The sequence below is a fragment of the Typopeltis vanoorti genome, chromosome 16 (genome assembly GCF_054136105.1).
Source record: "Typopeltis vanoorti isolate ZY-2024b chromosome 16, IOZ_Tvanoo_1.0, whole genome shotgun sequence".
NCBI lineage: Eukaryota > Metazoa > Arthropoda > Arachnida > Uropygi > Thelyphonidae > Typopeltis > Typopeltis vanoorti.
This window is the reverse complement of record NC_143564.1, coordinates 40,411,760-40,432,150: the sequence shown is the minus strand read 5'-3', so window position 1 is coordinate 40,432,150 and position 20,391 is coordinate 40,411,760. Positions and strand designations below refer to the sequence as shown.

At 35.4% G+C, this 20,391-nt stretch overlaps 1 protein-coding gene across 6 annotated transcripts in view; it reads left to right on the top strand.

Annotated features, from left to right (window-relative positions):
• Positions 1-20,391, top strand: part of Tmem131 (Transmembrane protein 131) — a 704,637-nt gene that overhangs the window by 666,500 nt on the left and 17,746 nt on the right. For all 6 annotated transcript variants that reach the window (XM_090406393.1, XM_090406392.1, XM_090406391.1 and 3 more), the window contains 2 exons: positions 6,952-7,068; positions 16,356-16,495. In XM_090406393.1, coding sequence (XP_090262519.1) covers positions 6,952-7,068; positions 16,356-16,495 — 257 coding nt within the window. The remainder of the gene's footprint in view (positions 1-6,951; positions 7,069-16,355; positions 16,496-20,391) is intronic.

The window sequence follows — 20,391 nt, the reverse complement described above, 5'->3', positions numbered from 1 at the left end:
TTCTACATTCCAGATTTCCAGTTTGTAAATCAAATCTAATAAAAGGTTTGGGTTACACAGCATTTTTGAGTGGTTTAGCAATAATTTTGTTCCAGCTGTTAAGGATTATTTGCTATGCATCTTTAAAGCTTGTTACTTTGTTATCCTGAGAACTGATATGGAGTATTTTGAAAATGTTTTAATATCTGTGATGCAGCAATAAACATTGGTTACTTCCCCCTACAACTAGAAATAAACAACCTGGAACAGAGAGGATGATTGGTGTGGAGAAAACTGTAACCTGATTTTGTTTCTTATTCTCAACACTTCAAGAACTGTTTCAGTGGTGAATGAAATTTGTGCAGAAATGAATAATAAACTCAACATTAAAGTTGTTAAAGCAGATGTGAATGAATTAGCATTGCATTCATAGGAAGAACTGTCAAATGAACCTTGTCAGTTGGCAAATTAGGTGATTAATGAAGAATTAGAAGAGGAATCTCTTGATGAGGAAAGTGCTCCTTAAATTGTAATAACTAAAGTGATGTGAGAAGCTTTCAAGCATTTGGAGTGTAGTCAGGATCATTTGCTAACAAATTCATTCCATGAACTTGTTAGCAAATGATCCCGATTACAAATGCAGTATTTTTTATTACCTGTGGCATAACAAACTCACATAGTTATAAGAAAATTTACCAGGAAAAGATAGCAGCACTTCAGACTTTATTGAACACCATCTTGGAGGAAGCTGGAAGCAGCAGCACTACTATGATCAGAAATTCTATTTGCAACCCATTCAAACAGGCAAAATTAGAAACTTAAATTTAGCTAAATGAGAATTTCTTTCCATCAGTAATTTTACTACTTTTTTTGTTCAATAAATAGTATCAGAATGTAAGAGTGTAATCAATTTAACTGTAATAACAAAAGTTGCACTTATGAATTCTACTCAGATGTTCAATTCATGTTCCTGTTACACTTAACAGGAACATAAATTGTAAATATAGGGACATAAATTTAAAAATACAATTCAACTTGCAACACTCCTCAACCTGTTGCATGACTTTCAGGAACCAGCTGTTTTAAATGTGAAGACTGTCAATTCTGGAATGTACATCTGAAATTATTTGGTTATATATTTCAGGAAACATGTAGACCATGTAATTGGATAGATCAATTCATCAATTAGGTTATGTTCATCGGCACTCTTGACCAATCTGTCATTTTAATATGTATTAACATTAATCCACATATGGTATGTGGATAATAAATGTATATGGTAACAGAATCTACAGCACATGACTGTTATTGTCGTTGTGTGTCTGAAGAAGTTAAAAAGACAGAGGTGGGAACTTGATGGAACACCATGAAGCAGGCTCTTCCAGAAAGAGATGGAATGAGTGAAATGTTAATTAGCTCTGTGGATTGGACTGTGAATGGATGATTGAAGTTGAAAGTTTTTCCACTTGGCTACACTATAAATTAAAGATGCCAATAAATTATATTCTTGGTTTAAAGAATTAAACCAAGAATATAATTTCTTGGTATCTTTAATTTACGTGAATGGATGAGGAATGAATAGTCAGTTCAATAGAAGAGCACTGGAAGTATTTATAGAAAAGACAGAAGATAAGGAAGAGATGAAATGTGAGAAAGTGGCTGGAATAAGTTAAGAACTTAAGAGAGATTTTTCAGTGCATCATTTGATATGTGAGAACAACACTTCATGGTCAGGTAAATTTAATATTTGTATAACATTAGTAGTTGTACAAGAGAAAAATGTCTTTAACATAAATAGAAGAAAAGCATTAAGGTATGTGAAAGGTGTCTTGATAGATTAGTGATTAGAAATGGGAATAAGAGTTGGGACCATAGTAGAAGCGTGTAGGCAAGAGTTAATGAAAAGTGAAATGAAACATCTGAAAGACCATATTAAACATCTAAAGAGGAGATTGGCTGATGTGAAGGAGACATTAGTATTACAACAAAAGAGTCAAAGGATAGTCGTATATCATATATATAATGACTCAGTCATTAGAGGTGTGATGACTAATAAAGTGCACAAAACATGCTTTCCTGATGGAACAATGAAACAAATAACTGAAGCATTGCAAAAAAGAAAGAGCAGACATCAAAATTAGTGGTAGTCATGGGCACAAATGACTTAGTTGGGGATAAAAAAAAAGAATGACGATAGACTTGAGGAAGTTGTGGCAGATGAAGGATAATAGTGATGTTGGAAAAGTTGTTAGCATGTTGTCCAGATATGACAGTAGTGAATTGAGAAGGAGTGCAGAGATGATGAATAGAGATGTCTGAGTTTTGTGAGGCAAAAGGGGTTCAATTTGTAAATATATGGAGTGAGATTGAAAGATAGTTGGAATGGTTTAAAGTTGATAGATTGCATTTCAATAGGTTTGGTATTGGATATTTAGAAAGGCTATTGTTTTCTGAGAAGGCAGAGAGTCGATACGTTAATGCAGTAAATGATCAGAGTCTACTTGTGAAGCAGGATAGCACAATTAATCAGATTGTACAGCAGGAAGAAGATGGATATGAGGTTGAAGATGTGGTTGCAGCAGCACAAGATGATGGAATGCATAATGGTGAAGCTGAGACAGGTAGGAATGGAAATCTGAGTTAGGATCAGGAACAATAGTGGTCAGACCAAAGAGAGAGGTGTGGTATAGCAGCTAGAATAGAGAATGTTGGTGCCAGTAGAATGGCCTCAGGAATTGTTATGTTTGTACACAAATATAAGGAGTATCTGAAACGAGAGTTCAGTTTGTTGCACTGATTGAGTCAGTATGCCCAAAAATAATTGGAATAAGAGAAACTTGGTTGTGAGGAAAATGTGATGTCAGGAATAGAAATGGAAGGATATATAATTTTATGGAAGGACAGGAATGTGAAAATAGGAGGGAGAGTGTGCTGTTAATGATTGCAGAGGAATCATGTGTGCACAAAGTGTGGAAGTTGATAGTGTATGTACAGATTTAGAATCTGTGTGGTGTAAAATTGAAATTAACAGGTTAGTATATCTGATAGGATGCTGTTATTGGCCAGGGAATATAGAAAATACTGATTGTGAAATGTTTAGGCAAATTGGTTGGCCATGTAAAAAGAAGGTGATCTTGATGAGAGACTTAAATTAGAGGGATATAGAATGGAAGAAGGAGATAGTGTATAGGAACAAGGAGAATGAGCTTGTTGAATTTCTGAGATATAAATATCTTAAGCGGCATGTGACTGAAGCAACTTGAGACTTTCATGTTTTGGATTTGGTAACTTCAAGATGTAGTCGTTAATGAGGTGTTGACAGTGCCACCGGTTGGTGAGCATGTCATGAGATACTTGTTTGGGAAGTGGTGAAAACAAGAAAATATTACTGCCGAAAATGGATATATGTAGAATTATAAAGTGGGTGATTATAGGAAGCTCTATAGTCAGTTAACAGCAGTATGTTGGGTAGATGAACTTAGCAGAAAGGATGTTGACAGTGCATGGAAATTCACAAGGCAGTATCTGACACAAGTAATGTATAACTGCATACCAAGAGTTAAGCGAGTAAATAGGAGTGAAATTGATGAACAGTGAAATCAAGCAAACTATGCTGGAAAATAAAATGCTGTGGAGGAGACAGTTGATGGTGATCTACAAGACAGTTGGTGGTGATCCATGAAGAGTATAAAGTGCAGTCTAGGAAGGTGACAAGCATGATAAAGAAAGAAAAGGTGCATTATGAGAAGAGATTGGTTCGGACCAAGGTTAACTCAAGGGAATTTTTCTGCTATATGGTAAGCAGAGAAAGAATAATTATGGCAGGTTGATACTGATTGATAGTTATGGCAATAGAATAACAGTTGCAAAGTATATAGTGGAATTATTGAACAAGCACTTTGTCAGTGCATATCATACTGGTGTACAATATATAGAAGGGAGGCAAGTATTAGGTGAATCGGAAGTGAAAGAATGAGAGGTGGGTTAGATGTTAATAGGGAATGAATGACATATCACCATGTATTCTTAAGGTATGTGCACAACAGTTAGCTATGCCCATGATCTGGTTATTTAATGAAAGTCTTGCAGTAGGTAGTGTTCCTAAGGAGTGGAAAGAAGGCAAAGTAGTATCACTCCATAAGCATTGTTCTAGGACAGAAATTTCCAATTATAGACCAGTCTGTATTCAAGTAGTCAGTTGTGATCAAGGTGTTGGAGAGATTAATTAGGAATAGAATACAGGATTATACCTAGATTTGCAATGGATAGGTCTTGTTTTAGCAATTTACTTGCATTTTATGATAAGGTAATGAATGTGTTAGATAAGGGAAAATCATATACAGTGGACTTTGCAAAAGCATTTGATAAATTACCACATGATAAGTTGGTGTACAGTAGAGGATGGGAATAGATAGCATATTGGTTAGATGAATCAGAGATTGGCTCTCTGAACGATACCCAGCAAATTGTGTATGATGGAACAGTGTCTCAAAAAAGGCGGTTAACCAGTGGTGTGCCCCAAGGTTCTGTTTTTTGGGGCTCTACTGTTTAACTTGTATGTAAATGATGTATCATGTGGACTGATTTTGGATCTACAGTTGTTTGCTGATGATGCAAAGTTGGAGAAAATTATAAGTAGCACTGTTGATGTTAACTCCTTTCAAGAAGATTTGAATAGACTTTTGACTTGGACAAAGCAGTAGGGTTTAGTTTTAATATTCATAAGTGCAAGGTGTTGCATTTTGGAGTGCAGAAATATAAGGCTGTGTACTGTATTGACTATGCCATACTGCAGGAAGTGGATGAGATTCGAGATTTGGGAATGATGGTTGACTGTAGACTGATGTTTAGAGGGCATATTGCAAGTGTTGCAAAGCCTGCACATTGTAGTTCTGCTATGATAAGTACTCTAACATGCAGGGATAAGGAAGCAGTTGTGCCACTGTATAAACACTTATCAGACCACATTTGGACTATTGTGCTCAAATTTGGTCAACTGGTTTTCAGTATGATGTGGAAATATTGGAGAGGATCCAGAGACGAATGACTAAGACAGTATCAGGACTTTGGAATGCTGACTATGGAGAGAGAGAGAGAGAGAGAGAGAGAGAAGAAATGTGGGCTGTGGAGTTTGGTGAATTAGAGGAAAGAAGTGATATGATAGACATTTAAGTTAGTGAGGGGATTTTATCTGATTAATATAGATGGAATTATAAAAAGTGTAGAAGGGGAAAAATCAGAGGCCATCCCTGGAAGTTATGTAAGAATGTGGTGAAGAGGGGTGTGAGGAGTAGATTTTTTACATGGAGAATTTTCATTGAATGGAAAGCATTACCAGAATGTGTTGTTAATGTAAGAAGTGTTACGGATTTTAAGATTCATTATGATAAATATGTTGTTGATCGAATGAACCTCCCACAATGAGTCTACCAACCCCATGGAGGGTGCAAATAATAATAATAAAAGGACACTGAGTTTTTTCTTCCAGTGGTTAAAGACAAAATCAGAGAAATGATATCTAGGCTAGAGAAATGGCATGATCAAAGAGAAGTGAATGAAGTAAAAAGCTGGACTGTGTTATAGCATTTGAGTTATCATCATTCCTCCTCTTCATTAATTAATTAATGATGAGGATGAGGAATGAAATGCTGTCATCAGCAGTGTTATGGATAGAATTTGAGGTCAGCAACAAAGGTCATTAAGGTTATATGAAGTGGGTGAAAATATATTTCTTGGAGCACTGTCATCAACAGAGAAATCTGAAAAAAGGAAGCCACTATCATAAAATGTGAATAACTGGGCAGGAAAACTTCAGTATTTTTGAGAGACTTGTGAGCTTTCAGGAAATAGAATTCATTATTTGATAACAAACGTTTCTGTTTTGGAAGGGACTGGATTGTAGGTGTACATTCATCTGTAGGACAGATCACAAATGAGCATTCTTGATGTTTTATTGTAGGTTCCATTATAAGCACCGAGAATGAAGCTAGAATTTGTTTTAAGTCATTATGTGCTTAATATTTTTCTTGGTTTATGGTAATCTGAAATTTGGAATTATTATTACAAATTTCAGATTAATAGTCTTGTTTTAGCAATTTACTTGCATTTTATGATAAGGTAATGAATGTGTTAGATAAGGGAAAATCATATACAGTGGACTTTGCACAGTGGATTTTGATAAATTACCTCATGATAAGTTGGTGTGGATTTTGGTTGGGCAAGAATTTTGAATGGAATGAGGAATGAAAGTCTTCATGCCAGTAGAGATGATTTCTGTAACTAGATCTGAGCAAGTGTTTTAATCAGAAAGTTAAAACTTATTTGACTATTAGGAAATAAGTTTAAATAACAGAAGTTGTTGCCATTGTATAAGGCATAAGTATATCACCTCTTCCTGGAGGCAGAGGTGATGTACTTAAAAGGCATACAGGAAACTAGATTTCCTGCACGCCTTTTAACACCATACAAACTCAAATCTCATACCTTAGAACAGCGGTTCCTAACCTCTGGTTCATGAATCCCTAGAAATTTGCATGAGATTCATTTTTGAGAATATATATTTTATGTTACGAACATTTCTGTACATCTAGTATTCATTTTTTATTCTGTTGTTTAGGGCTCCAAACAAGAACTAGCTTTTTCTAATGACTGGAAAAACTTCTCTGCTTTTTGCTTAGTACAACTTTTTGTTAGACCACAGATGCAATTCTCATTGTCTATTTTCGCATGTTTGAATACTGATTGCCCAAATGCAATATATTATAGTTATTATCTAGCAGTGTCTCAACTGCTTTAGTCTTTTTTGTTTCAGCAACATCAATTATGTCGACATAACTGCTCTAATTTTCAGTGATACTTATTATATATCGTGATGTCATCTCTCTTGGGTTCTGCTTTTCCCTTGTTAAATTGTTAAGAATAACCTTTAACTCTTAAGTATAATCTTTATGCTACTTTTCACAATTTTTCCAGATCAGCTCTTTGGTTCCGGATCCAGCTGGAATGGCCAGCCTTTAACTATGATGCAAACACTTCATGCTGAACGAAGGCAACGTGAGGAGGATTATCACAAACAAGTGGCTCTGTATGGTAAATACTTTTTATGTGAATCTTTTAAGCCCCCCCCCCCCCCCTCCACAGGAATAAATAAATTGCACTAAGTTAGTAGTTTCAAACCCACTTCTATTAGATCCCTGCTTGTTTTCATTAAATGATTTTTTTTATAAATAGTTATAGCAGTAAGTATTTTTATCCAAATACTCAAAAATTAGTACATACATGATAGGATTACTATATACAAAGAAGATCAATATATAAAAATGGTTGAGAAGGATAAGAGATAATAGTTTTATTGGAAAGGTAGTCAGTGTGTTTCCCAAGTATGACATTGATAAGATGAGGCGGAGAGCAAGGATTATGAATGATACATTAGTGGAAATGTGTGGAATGTAGTTTAAGGACGAATTGAACCGTATAAGAGTGATGACTTCATTTGAATGGTTTTGATGTGAGTCATTTGGAGAGACTGCTGTGGAAGGGAGAGCAACGAGGAAGAATCTGAGCAAGTAAGAAGCAATTGAAAGAGCAGGAGATATTGAAGTGGCTTATAAATGGAGAAGTAGGTAGCACGAGTATAGAGAATGAGAGAACAAGTCTGCAAGACAAACAGGAAAACATAGCATGAGAAAAGTTGATGTTCAAAGAGGAAGTGAATGCGTGTACAGAAGAAGGGAGTGGGATGGCCTGGGATATAGGGAGAACATCTGAATTTCAAGAAAGTTCTAGGGAGGGTAAGGAGAAAAAGAAATGGTGCAAGGAAGGTATGAAGAAGTTACATTTAATAAGTGCTATCAGTGAAACTTGTTTTCGATTCAGGAATGAGCTGTTATGTTTGTATATGAATGCTAGAAGTATCAGAAATAAGAAAAATTAAATGGCTGCATTGATCGAGATAAATAAAGTAGGTGTGAAATGGATGAATGAAGAGATTAAGCATGCGATACAGAGGGAAAAAAAGACATTATGGAGGCAACATAAGATGATTTGTACTGTGTAATCACAGATGCGGGACCCCCTCAACACTTCTGCACATGGCAGAAGAAAGCAAATCTATTCCGATAATAGGGTAATCGATACATTTCGTGGGATGAGTGCTTATTATTATACATCAGAAAATTAGCTTTTCTTTTATGAAAATTCTAATTTTTAAAGTGGTAACTATTTCGCTTGTACTACAGTTGGAAAATTTTACATATAAAGCACTTGATTTCATGTGTTCATGACGAATTTGTACATCACCTTATTCCTTTCTCCCCTTCAACATGAATTGACTCTTCTTGGCAATCTGCCAGCGATGGCTCTCAATTCTGTGGTTGGAGAGTGACTCGGTTTATAAAAGTAGCAAAAGCGTAGTGAAGCCAGAAAAAACCCTAGGGAGTTTTTTCAATATGTAGTCAGCACAAAAAAAAAAAGTGATTATGTTGGATGACACTGACTAGAGAAAATGGTACGAGGACAACTACTGCAGAGGATATAGTTGAGATATTTAATGAGCATTTCATAGAAGTCTTTTTATCCTTGTGATATACCCCATATATCTTTGTTCACTCACAGTCAGTCATGGAGAGTTTGAGAGCAGTGGATGAGGAAGAAGAGAGACTGACTGTGAGTGAACAAAGATATATGGGGTATTGAGCAAACTTGATGTTAAAATCTGTGGGACTTGATAATATATCACCACATATTTGTTTAATATGAGTTTTACATAGGGTCAGGTTCCAAAGCAGTGGAAGGAAGGAAGGAAAGATTGTACTGCTTCATAAGGGAAGTGATAGAATTCGAGCATCAATTTATATGCCATGTGTCAGACCTATAATTTGATACTAGAGGCTAGTGAGAACCAGGATACAGAATTGGGTTGACAACAGTTGTGTTATCTTTGATGGACAGCATGAATTTGCTAAAGGGAGGTCATGTTTTAGTAATCTGCTTAATTATTACAATAAGGTGACGGCTTCATTGGACAAAGGAGATGGATACACAGTAGTATACTTAGATTTTGCAAAGGCCTTTGATAGATTGCTGCATGATAAGTTGATAGTGAAACTAGAGCAGATGGGGTTGGGTATTAGACTAGTGCAGTGTTTCTCGAACATCAGATATCCATGTACCCCTTCTTAAATTTTCATTATTTCCAAGTACCCCCCTTATCAAAATAATAATAAATAAGTATATTTCATTGTAAATGTCTATTTTATTTTAATTTAGATGTACATGTAAATAAAAAATATGATTTATTTTTAATAGAACAAAATTTATAAAGATACTATAAATTTTTACTTAATTTAAATAATTTATCATCAGTTAGAGGGATACAATATCAATGTTTTCTTGTTGCTTACAGCTACTTGTATCTACCATATTGCTCTCTTTTGTGCATTTTATAAATTCAGTCTTTAGCCAATGATCCATACTTAAGAATTTGAAAGCTAAAAGAATTACCATATTTACTCAAATATTACTCGCATTTTTTCCTCCAAACTTAAAGAAAAAAAAATCGTGGTGCAAGATATATGCGGGGATTTTCGGAAACTAAAGTTTTCAGGAAAAAGCTGAAAATGGGTATATGACTTACCAATAAGCTCATATTCGCCATCACTACTTCTGGTGAGAGCAGTTTCCTTGTGTGCGTCGTCAAAGTCATCTACCCAAATAACATCATCTTCTCTCCCATTATTTCAAGCAAAAATTATCAGTAATTTACAAGACTTGAGATACGTAATGAATGACTAATGAGAAGTGAAAGAAGAGCGCAAAACTGACAGCAATGGTAGGCCAGCAGAGATAGAGCAGCTATGAAGATGTGCATATGATTGGTGCGGTATCAATAAAAGATTGTGTGATCCAAAGACAAAAGCAAGCCGACAATTGAATTGGCTCTCATTTCAACAATTGAGTTGAAATGCTAATTCTCTTCAACCAAATTGCATAATATCTGAAACACATGCACTATATATTTCTTAGTTTTAACACGTTCACGACAAGGTAGTGTCAAACAAAACTGTATGTTGCACTGGCAATATGTTTTGCTCGAGTCTATACAGCAGTTTCTGTGGGATGAGACGTGATTCATTAGTTAGAGACAACTGGGATAAAAACAGCACTAATTGCCCTATTTAATATATTACACAGCCTGCCAATGTGTCTGTACCTTATTCAGGGACATAATAAAACTAATTGTTTTCCGTGCATCTACAGTATAGTAGCTGTTGTGGAGGGCATGTTGTGTACCGCAGGGGGCGATAGTAACTTGCAATTTGAGTAGAAGAATTCATACATAATATAATTTAATATATGTATTTTCCTCAATATATATAATTTATTAAGAAATATATACATTTAAAATTAATTCTTTTTTTCTTGGTAATGATTCCATGCATCAGTGATGCATAGCCGAAAATTGCCACGTATCCCCCCCCCGAAGACCTTTCACGTACTCCCAGGAATATGTGTACCACACTTGAGAAACACTGGACTAGTGCATTAGATTGGAGATTGGCTATCTGATAGGTGTCAGGAAGTTGTGTATGGGAGAGTGATATACCAGAAGAAGAAGAGGATAGTCACTAGTGGTGTGCCTCAGATCCGTTTTAGGTCCATTGCTGTTTAACCTGTATGTTAATGATATTGAGGATTTGAATGGGAATATGCAGTTGTTTGCAGATGATGCAAAGTTGAGAAGAACTATGAGGATTAGAACAGATGTTGTGACCTTGCAAAAAAGACTTGAATAGACTGAGTGAATGGATATGGGAGTGGAGATGCCAGTTCAATGTTGCAAATTGTAAAGTTTCAAAATTTGGAAAACGAAGATGGGATGTAGAATTTATTACTCTTGGTGGAGATATATTGTTGGAGGTGGAGGAAATCAGAGATCTTAGAGTGATGGTGGATAGGGATCTAAAATTTAGAGGACACATTGCCAAAATTGTGAGGACAGCACATTAGGCCACATATGGACTCCTGTGCAGAGATTTGGTCACCTGGTTTTCAAAAGGATGAAGAGATATTGGAGAGTCCAGAGGCGATTGGCTAAGGCAATTTCCAGTCTCTGGAAATTGCCAGAATATCTGAAAATATCTTCAATCCTAAAGATATTTTCAGGCGCAAACTTTGTTTGCTTACACTTGGATAAAGGATTAAACTAAATTTATTATAGTCTAACCAAGTGCAAAATAAATTTCCAACTATGCACATGTATGCTTACAAGCTAGCATAATTCTTCCTATAATGATTGTAACAAAAACTTTCTTCCAGCCACATACAATACTTATTTAGCACTAATTCCAACATTACCACATACACTCTCATAAACTAACATATTTAACAACACATAATCTTCCCTCAACTTATAACCAAGTTACCACCTGTTTACAAATAATATCTCACAATCACATATGATTCCGAGGTACACTCCTTAACAAAATACAATAAAAGAGTTGCTTACTTGCTAAGTGGAAGGTCCAATTTACACACAGCAAACTACATCGAGACTGGAGTGTCTTCCTTCTGTTCAGTCTTTGAGAGTTTTCCTCTGTCGAACTAGCTGGGGTTCTACTGCTACCTGGAACCTAGAGAGAAGGCTGGCAGGACGAACAATCCTCCTGGACAAAGGGAAGGAGCCCTGAGTAAGTCGAAGGTAAAAAGCCAAAAAAAAAAATCCTGAGCCAAGCGCTGCATTCCCTTTTATTCAGGTTTTCAGCTCTTTGTTCTTAATGATGAACTTGACAGGATTAGCCAGTAGCAAAAAAATGATGTCATTGTTAGCCTGTGTAGCTCAGTGGATGTGGCGTTTGCACACCACCGCGCTAGGCCGCACGAAGGAAGTCTTGGTTTCGAGTCTAGTCAACGACTAGAGGAAATTTTTCTAAGCCTTTTTTCGACCGGTTCCCGAGTTAGTCGATCTCTGGCACGGGCAAGCAGGTTTTTCCTCCCGGAAACTTGGGCTTTTCGTCCTGTAAACTCAAGAAAATCGACCGTAGAACCCACATTATTTCAGACATTAAATATATTGTGTTAGGGTTAGAGACCACGAGATGGCGGCACATTTGAGCCGTCTCTCTTCACTGCGTACCGCTTAATTAGTGATAGCCTTGGGCCATCTGTCTCCGATTGGGTACCAGTGGAGATTGAACTGCCCACTCAGTCTCCAAAAGTTAGATAGGGCTAAATGGCCTCGCCTACTCCCGTATATACGGGAATAAAAAGGCGTTAGTTGATTTTTTTTTTTTTTTTTTTTTTTTGTTGGCCGTTCAATCATACGATCTTTGGATGGTACTTATCAGCGCTAATCTGGCTTAATTCTTACTAAGCTTTACTAACAGGTCAAATGTATGTACATTCTTACAGCAAATTTTATAACATCTTATTTAGTACATTTTTCTTACATAATCAAACAAAAAAACTGGAAAATCTATAGCGAAAATTTTACGAGATTTAATTTTTCGCGAGATTTTACACTATGACACATGCATGCAGGCACTACAAAGAGCAAAGGAAAATATAAAGCTCTACAAGAAGTGAAGAAAAACAAAGAAATAGTAATCACCAAAGCAGATAAGGAAAATGCCATTGTGGTTCTCAACCAAACTGACTACATGTATCCCTCGATTAACGCGGTTAATTAATCCCTCGATGTTACCGCATATATCAAAATCACGTTAATCAAAATTAATAATCAATGGTAAAAATTACAATTCTTCCTGATCGATTACTGTATTAATAATTAATTCGTTTTATATGGTACTCTTTTAGGAAAGATAAAAAATGATTGCAAAGTAAATGTTTAATAAATACTTGTACCTACATTATTTACTGCATTTTTTTTTTTTTTTTATCAAAAGAAGTTATCAAGAGTCGTTTGAACAGTTTTAGTTTTTTTCTTATTGGCATAAATTCTATGATAACAAGCAAAATGATTCTCCAGACCTCGGCAAACAAGCAATAAAACATAAAGAAAAAAACACTACAAATTGTATAATACATGATTGTACAAATTAAATGGATATTGAATCCAACATTATTTCATTGCCGAATATAGAAACTACAAGAGTTTTGGTAGATGCAAGCCTAAGCAACCTTGTGGGCAACTCGTAGTAAAGGTGGAGTAAGCTCCAGATCACTTTCCTTAGTATTTTCCATAATGTAAAGCACATCTCCTAGAGGACATGTATGATAAATGAGCCTTTGGCTCTCTATTTCAGTAATACATGATGGTTTATTTATTTTCAGTTACAATCTAGAAATTATTGATCCAAGAATAAAAAAAAAACAACTAAACCAAACCATACTGACATTGGAGGTCGCGGTATCTCTCAGATACAATTTACTGTCAAATATCATACATAACATGTCAAACCAAACTGACAGGGGGAAAAAAGTGCAGAATATCACTTGTAACCTATGAATGCACAGCTACTCATGACTTCCAAACTATACACTGAATTGTATAAGAATATTTATATTAAACATTTTGCATGTATTTAACAGCTCCACAGGGTTAAAGGTGCATTAATCAGAACTCTTGCCGTTAATCAAATGCCGCGTTAAGCAAGGGATACCTGTATATAGGTAAGCTTAATGTTTTATTGTTAGATCGGACTACCTACCTCCCTATTGGTTTTAAGAGGAATCTGTGGCATAGTAAATTAAATAATAAAGAAACGTAAAAACTACAGTGATATCTTTAATTAGTAAAAGCACAAATATTTCATTCTAAAATTAATAGTACATCTTCAGTGTCTGTTACAGTAATAGGAATGGAATACAAGCAAAACATTCGGTGGATCACCTATTAAAATACAATGGTTACCGTGTGCTAGGAAATAATAGAAAATAACAAATTAATCTATTAAGATAAATGGTTTTTTACATAAGATAAAAATCTCCCAGATCTTTGAGAGAAAGAGACAGTCATTTCTATTTAAATTCGGTCGGTGTAAGGTAGTTTCACAATTTTCTTTAAATAAGCATTCATATTTGAATCTGCATCTATGGAGGAGAACAGCATTATCCCACTGGACACTATGAATAGAGTCAATATTTTCTTTATTATTTCATCTACCTCCCTATTGAATATGATCCCACCAGCTCCCAAATTAGAACACTCCAAAGGCTTTTTAAGAAGGTCACTTCTTGGCCTGTGGAAGTTATCAACAAACTAAAACCTTTTAACTCTAGACTCCCCTCCGAATATATGGACTTCCAAAAATACATAAAATGTGCCATTACATCTCATAGTGGATGGCATTGATTCTCCCACATATAAATTAGCCAAACATTTAGCCAAGGCACTCGCACACTATACTGCCAACACACCATCACACATAAAAAACTCAAGCCCACTTCAAAGCCAGTATATAAAACCTCTCACTCCAATACGCTGATATAATGGTCAGTTTTGACATCCCCTCCCTATTCACCAATGTCCCACTCAAGGAAACCTTAAAGCTCTTCCAAACCAAATTTCCTCTCAATATCTCAGCCCTATTTCAGTACACAATGAACTCAGGCTATTTCGTTTGGCAAGGAAAATTCTACAGATAGAGAGGGACAACCATGGGTTCACCACTTTCCCCACCTCTGGCCAACTTCTTAAGGAGACTTTTGAAGAGAAAGCCTTAAACTCAGCCCCACAAAAACCCACTGTTTGGCTATGTTGATGATGATGTGTTCGCTATTTGGCCACATGGCTCAGATACACTCCACTCCTTTTTAATACACTTAGACAACCAACACCCAAGAATCTAGTTCAGGAAAAAGAAGAAAACAGTCTCCCTTTCCTAGACACTCTAATCACTCCCCAGCCTGATGTATGCTTGGTTTTCTCTGTTTACAGAAACCTACTCATGCAGGCAGATACATTGAAAGCGTTGTTACGCTTTTTGGATGTCCTTCACGTGGATCATCTTCAAGGCTGGTAAAACTTGGCAGCCCATTTCTTAATTGTCAAAAATGAAGAAGAGTGCCCATAAAGTTTTATAAACTTCAAATGAATTTCTTTTGGTGTTAAACCTTCTTTTACAAAGAATTATAACTGCACGATATTCAATTTTATACATTTCAAGGGATACAGACAAAACTTTTGCTTCAGACAGCTGGAAAGAACAAACTACTTGATAGAATGATTTGCAATTTCACATGGATGCTTATGACAGATGTACCACCAACTTAGAAAAAAAAATCTTGCCAATAGTGTTGCCATCTATGGTCAAGGCCGAGAACTTTTCAGACCACCCTCATAGGAGAGAAAAAACAAATCTACTAGTTTCACATTTTGAAAATTTATGCAAAACAGGTACCTAAAAACAGCATGAAAGTCTTATCTTGATTTTAACTAAGCACTTGGAAAGTGATTTTTGCTGCAGAGGCATGTCCATTCATTATGTCTCAGCTAAGTTCATGGAATTGGATGGTAAGCTTATTTAATGAGTGTTCCCTTTTTTTTCTTGTTCAATATTCATGCTAGTTTAGTCAAGGATCAGTTGCTAAGTGTTAGCAATAAAAATATTTTGAATCAAGTACATTTAGGGTATGTTCACGAAAAGCAGCATAAAATTTATGAAAAAAAGGTCAAAAATATGATTTTTTTTAAAAAAAAGTTAAAATAATCTAACACTATAAGGACTCTTGTTCATTAGCTCACTCTTTGTTTCATGAATGCACCGTTACAAACAAAATCTACTTTACGATCAGTTGTTCAGTGATAATTTCATTCATACCATAAAGAAATACAGACCCACTCAATCTCTAAAACATATAGCCAGGATATTTAGAATTCTTAACCCTTTTAGTCCTTTTATGTGTTTCCCACTCATGAAAAGTTGTAAACCTATTGCACATAGTCCAGAAATCCTGCTCAAGAGAACAAACATGGAACTTGTTCAAGTCATTTCAGTCCTCCAATAAGTGGGATAGTGGATTCACACCAAGTGATGAAATTCTCTGCCACCTAAAGATCATCACAAATATGTGTTCAAGCAGGGTTCACACCCACAGTCTGTTGATTGGAGAGTGTGTATGAAGCATTAGCTACTTTCATGCTGGTAATTCTTCGTATTCATCGGACACTTTGCACATATGGTTTGTTAGTCTCAGAGATCTGTTTCATCACAAAGTATTTAGGGAATACATCAATATTACTAGGTGCAATGGTTTGAACTTGCAAAGCATGCTATCATATCTACACACAGCACATGTCAAATTAGTTTATCTGCATGTGATTATAGTCTATAAGTATTAAAATAGGTTCATAACTTTTTGTTTATTTAAAATGCAACATTTTTTATTTTCTTAATGCATTGTCATTCCTTTTAAAGATTGGCCAGGATTCGATGTTCCTTCCTTTTCTGAGAGCCTCTGGGATCCAAACTATAATCCTCCTTTTGACATTTGGACAAATGAACCTTTAAAGAGTAACGAGGAAAATACTAATTTATCTTCCAGTAAAATAGGATTAGTAAGTATTTGTGACACACTTTGTAATGCATGATGAATATCATGTTCTGGTTTTATATTACTACCTGTAAATATTTAAATACAAGTGGAGTGAATATTTAATCTGAAGTGTGATAAAAAAAAAATTTCCAGTTCTTCCCATCTCTACCAACTCCCCCTTCCCCCCCCCCCCCCCAAAAAAAAATGACATTTATTTATCTACTGTTCCAGTGCTATCCCATTTGAAGTAGTCCCTTGGTACAGATACCCTGTGTTTGTTTGCATCATTGTTGAAAGCATGTTTTAAACTGAGCATGTATTCAGTTTATGATTCAGTTGAAATGTGATATCAAATCTTTTCCCCTACATTGCCAATTTGAGATATGAAAGAAAGAAGAGAAAAAAAAGTTGCAGGGTCCCAAACCTAGAAAGTATGAAGAATGTAGAACAATAGACATAGCAGACCCTGCAGTCACTTGCATGTCCAGATCTTGTATCAGAACTTTGGCACAATCTAAACAAAATTCCTAACCGATTAGCAAATTCATAGATAACAACACATCCATTTTCATGAATAAAGTTTGATTTATAACACATTTTCATCCATTTTGATCACTGATGGATATTTTCAATATTCACCTTAGATCAACAGACATTACTCCACTTTTGAAATTGGAAAACCAATTAGATGTGTTACTTCTGTTTATTATATTGTTCTATTGATAAATAAAAAACAGTTTTAACATCCCAGACCTTTTTGTGACAGTCAGTTGGTATAGATGAGTCCAACCAAAGGAATCATCTATACCAACTGAGCTATAGAGGTTCTTTCCTAACATAGATTTCTCTATGATGCATTAAGAAGATCCACATATGCCCTTTGTTTGGGAGAACCTTAGTTTAAATCCTATAAAGAATGAGGAGAGCTATATTTCTAGGCATCTTCCACTAAGTTGTGATCTAAAACAGGTGAGAGCTCACCCCCTTCCCCACAAACATTCTGCATTTTCCTTTAGCAAAAGAAACAAACTAGTCAGTAAATACATGCAATGGAAAAATAGTATGCTCTCCTTATTGCTAGAGTTTCTTTAGTATTAATTCTAAGCAACAACAACAATCTCATGGGAAGAGAAAAAAAAACACATTTGCTTTTGCGAGTCTCTCCCCCTACACACACACAGAACTAACTCCTGTTTACAGTATATTCTGCTGGCATTTATTACCAAATTAAAAATTTGACCATTCCTCAGAATGGATAAGTTTCTTTTCCCTTCTATTTCTTGAGGTCCCAGGAATTAAATTAACCAGGTACCAACTTATGCTGATTAAAACTTGCTTACATTTTTATATTCTCATGGTGATATTACATTCTAACCCTGGTGTCTTATCTTATCAAAATGACAGGCACTTAAATTTCATCACAACAGATATTGCTCTATATAATAAGATTGTTTTATTTTACTTAATTATGATGGATGTGGCATTATACTTGACAACAACAGGCTTGTGTCTTCTGCACTGCACATGATAGTTGACATTCTGTGCCCAAGTCCAATTTATGCCATATTGCCAGCAATACCTTGGCATAACAAAATAAACAGCATTTTAACTCGCTACCTAGGAGCAAGTCTTACTATAATGAAAAATGTTTCCGTGGCTCAACTGATTATTCAAAATTTGTGTAGGTATGATCAGGGGGGGGGGGTAATCAGGGCCACACCCTGGTACTTTTTTAAAACTATCAAAATTTTTAAATTCATTATAATGAATTATAAGAATTATAATAATGAGACTTATAATGCATTTCTAGCTTTTGGTCATAAAATAGCAGTTTGCTGCTCTTGTCATTTTCGTTTCAGAAAACAAGGCAATGACCTGCGTCTATGTTCGGTTTCGAAGTTTCAAAACCAAAGAAAACTGACAATATTGCACCCCCACCCAATGCTACATTGCAGTTGGTCATTTGTCATCCCTGACAAGTTAAAACGTGTAATGTGCTTTGTGAAACTGTGTCCTCGCTATAGTTTGCTATATGGTGTTGGAGAAAGTATTTTAAGAAGAAAAGTGTAATAGTGCATCAACAATATGAAGAGAACCAATGAAAACAAAGTAACCAATTACTTCTGAAAACTTAAAAAGAATGAAAATTTTAGTACAAGTTCAGAATGTGATGCAAAATTTTTGCCGAAAATTAAGAACAATGAGTGCGAGCGTGTTCCTTCTTCGATGCTTTCAGAAAAACCGGAAATGCAAGATAATTTTGTACAATGTTGCGAGTGTATCTTCAGCTATCACAGGACATCAAGAACATGCAGGTAATGCAATTGACACTAATTCTCTCAGAACCACACCCACCACTCTGCCATATGGCCATCGCAATAATAATAATAATAATGCTACACTTTGTGCTCTGGATTTTTGTTTCCAAAGTAGAGCCCTGGCACTATTTCTTTTAGGACTATATTATCTCTGGGTATGATCTCATTATAATGAAGATATATATAAATTTATATGGAATAAGAGAGAAATTAGTCAAAACACCAAATTAGCTGTATACAAGACAGTGTTCAAACCAATTTTAACTTGTGGATCTGAGTTAATACTAAAGAACGAGAGTTGGGTCAGAAGTAAAACACTTGACCAAAGACTAGAGACCACAGATATGAGAGTCTCCTGAGAAACATTAGAGGCATGAACAGATGGCATCAATGGCAATATCATATTCTAAATGAGGATATTAGGAAAGAACGTGACATTCTCAGCATCCAGAAATGCATTAGCATAGCTAATCTCAGTTGGTATGGTCACTTAAACAGAAAGCGCAAGGAAAGATTAGCGAAACAATTGTTCTCTGCCAGGTTGAAAGGAAAAAGACCCAGAGGAAGACCAAGAGATATAGGTGGATTGATAAGGTAAAAAGTGCCTTATAAGATAGAAATATAAGAGCTGATAATGTTGAAGTCTTGACAGGTAACAGACTGATTTGGAGGAAAATTGTAGATAGGAAGTTAGTAATGATGTAAATTTTGCATGTAGTACTATCATATCCTGTACACTCCTTGAGGGTAGTACATGTCAGGAATTTGATGATGATGACATCATCCTTATGCACATGGTATTCATTCCACATCATCTGTTTCTTGCAAATCTCTTGCTTAAGATTCCACATCCATTTGACTCCTACCCTATTTATTCTTCGAAATCTTGGGACACATTCTGATATTGCATTGTTTAAGTATTTTTTAAATGCTTCCCATCCAGTAATACCATTTCGCTGAACTCAGTCTACTCCTCAGTTGGTCATCATTTCCTGCTTTGTAGTTTAGCATGTAACCTTTTCTGAATGGAACATTCATAAAAGATTACATGAACATTCAAAAACAGTTATAAACTTAGTCACTCCCCAGTTTGAGTACTGCATCATCACTGTCACCAACGAGAGGCAGAATAGTTACCTGTTTAACTGAAACATCCTCTGTCACTATAATCAAACTTAACACTCTTTGACCTCGAGTTCCTTCTGTCACATACTGCTTGACGAAGTTGTCTCGTAACAGCTCAATAAATTCAGTTTCACTCTTCTCATAAGATTTTACTACTACCCAATCAATATTTGGATAATTAAAGTCTCCCATTATGATTACTCTTTTCGCACCCATCATCTCTATTTGGTGATGCATTACTATGTATTTGATCTCATTAAATTTCACCTTACACTAGATGGCTTCAAATTCACTGCCACATGAAATACTGTTACTAGTCCTACAATCATAGGTCTTAACACTAACTGGATTCAAGTTATCCGATATCATTAGCAGCATGCTCTATCCTGTTTATCCTTCCTAAAAATACTGTACCCTTTGTACTCAGTAATAATGAGTGTCTTATTCTGATAGCCAAGTCTCACTAATGCCTAAA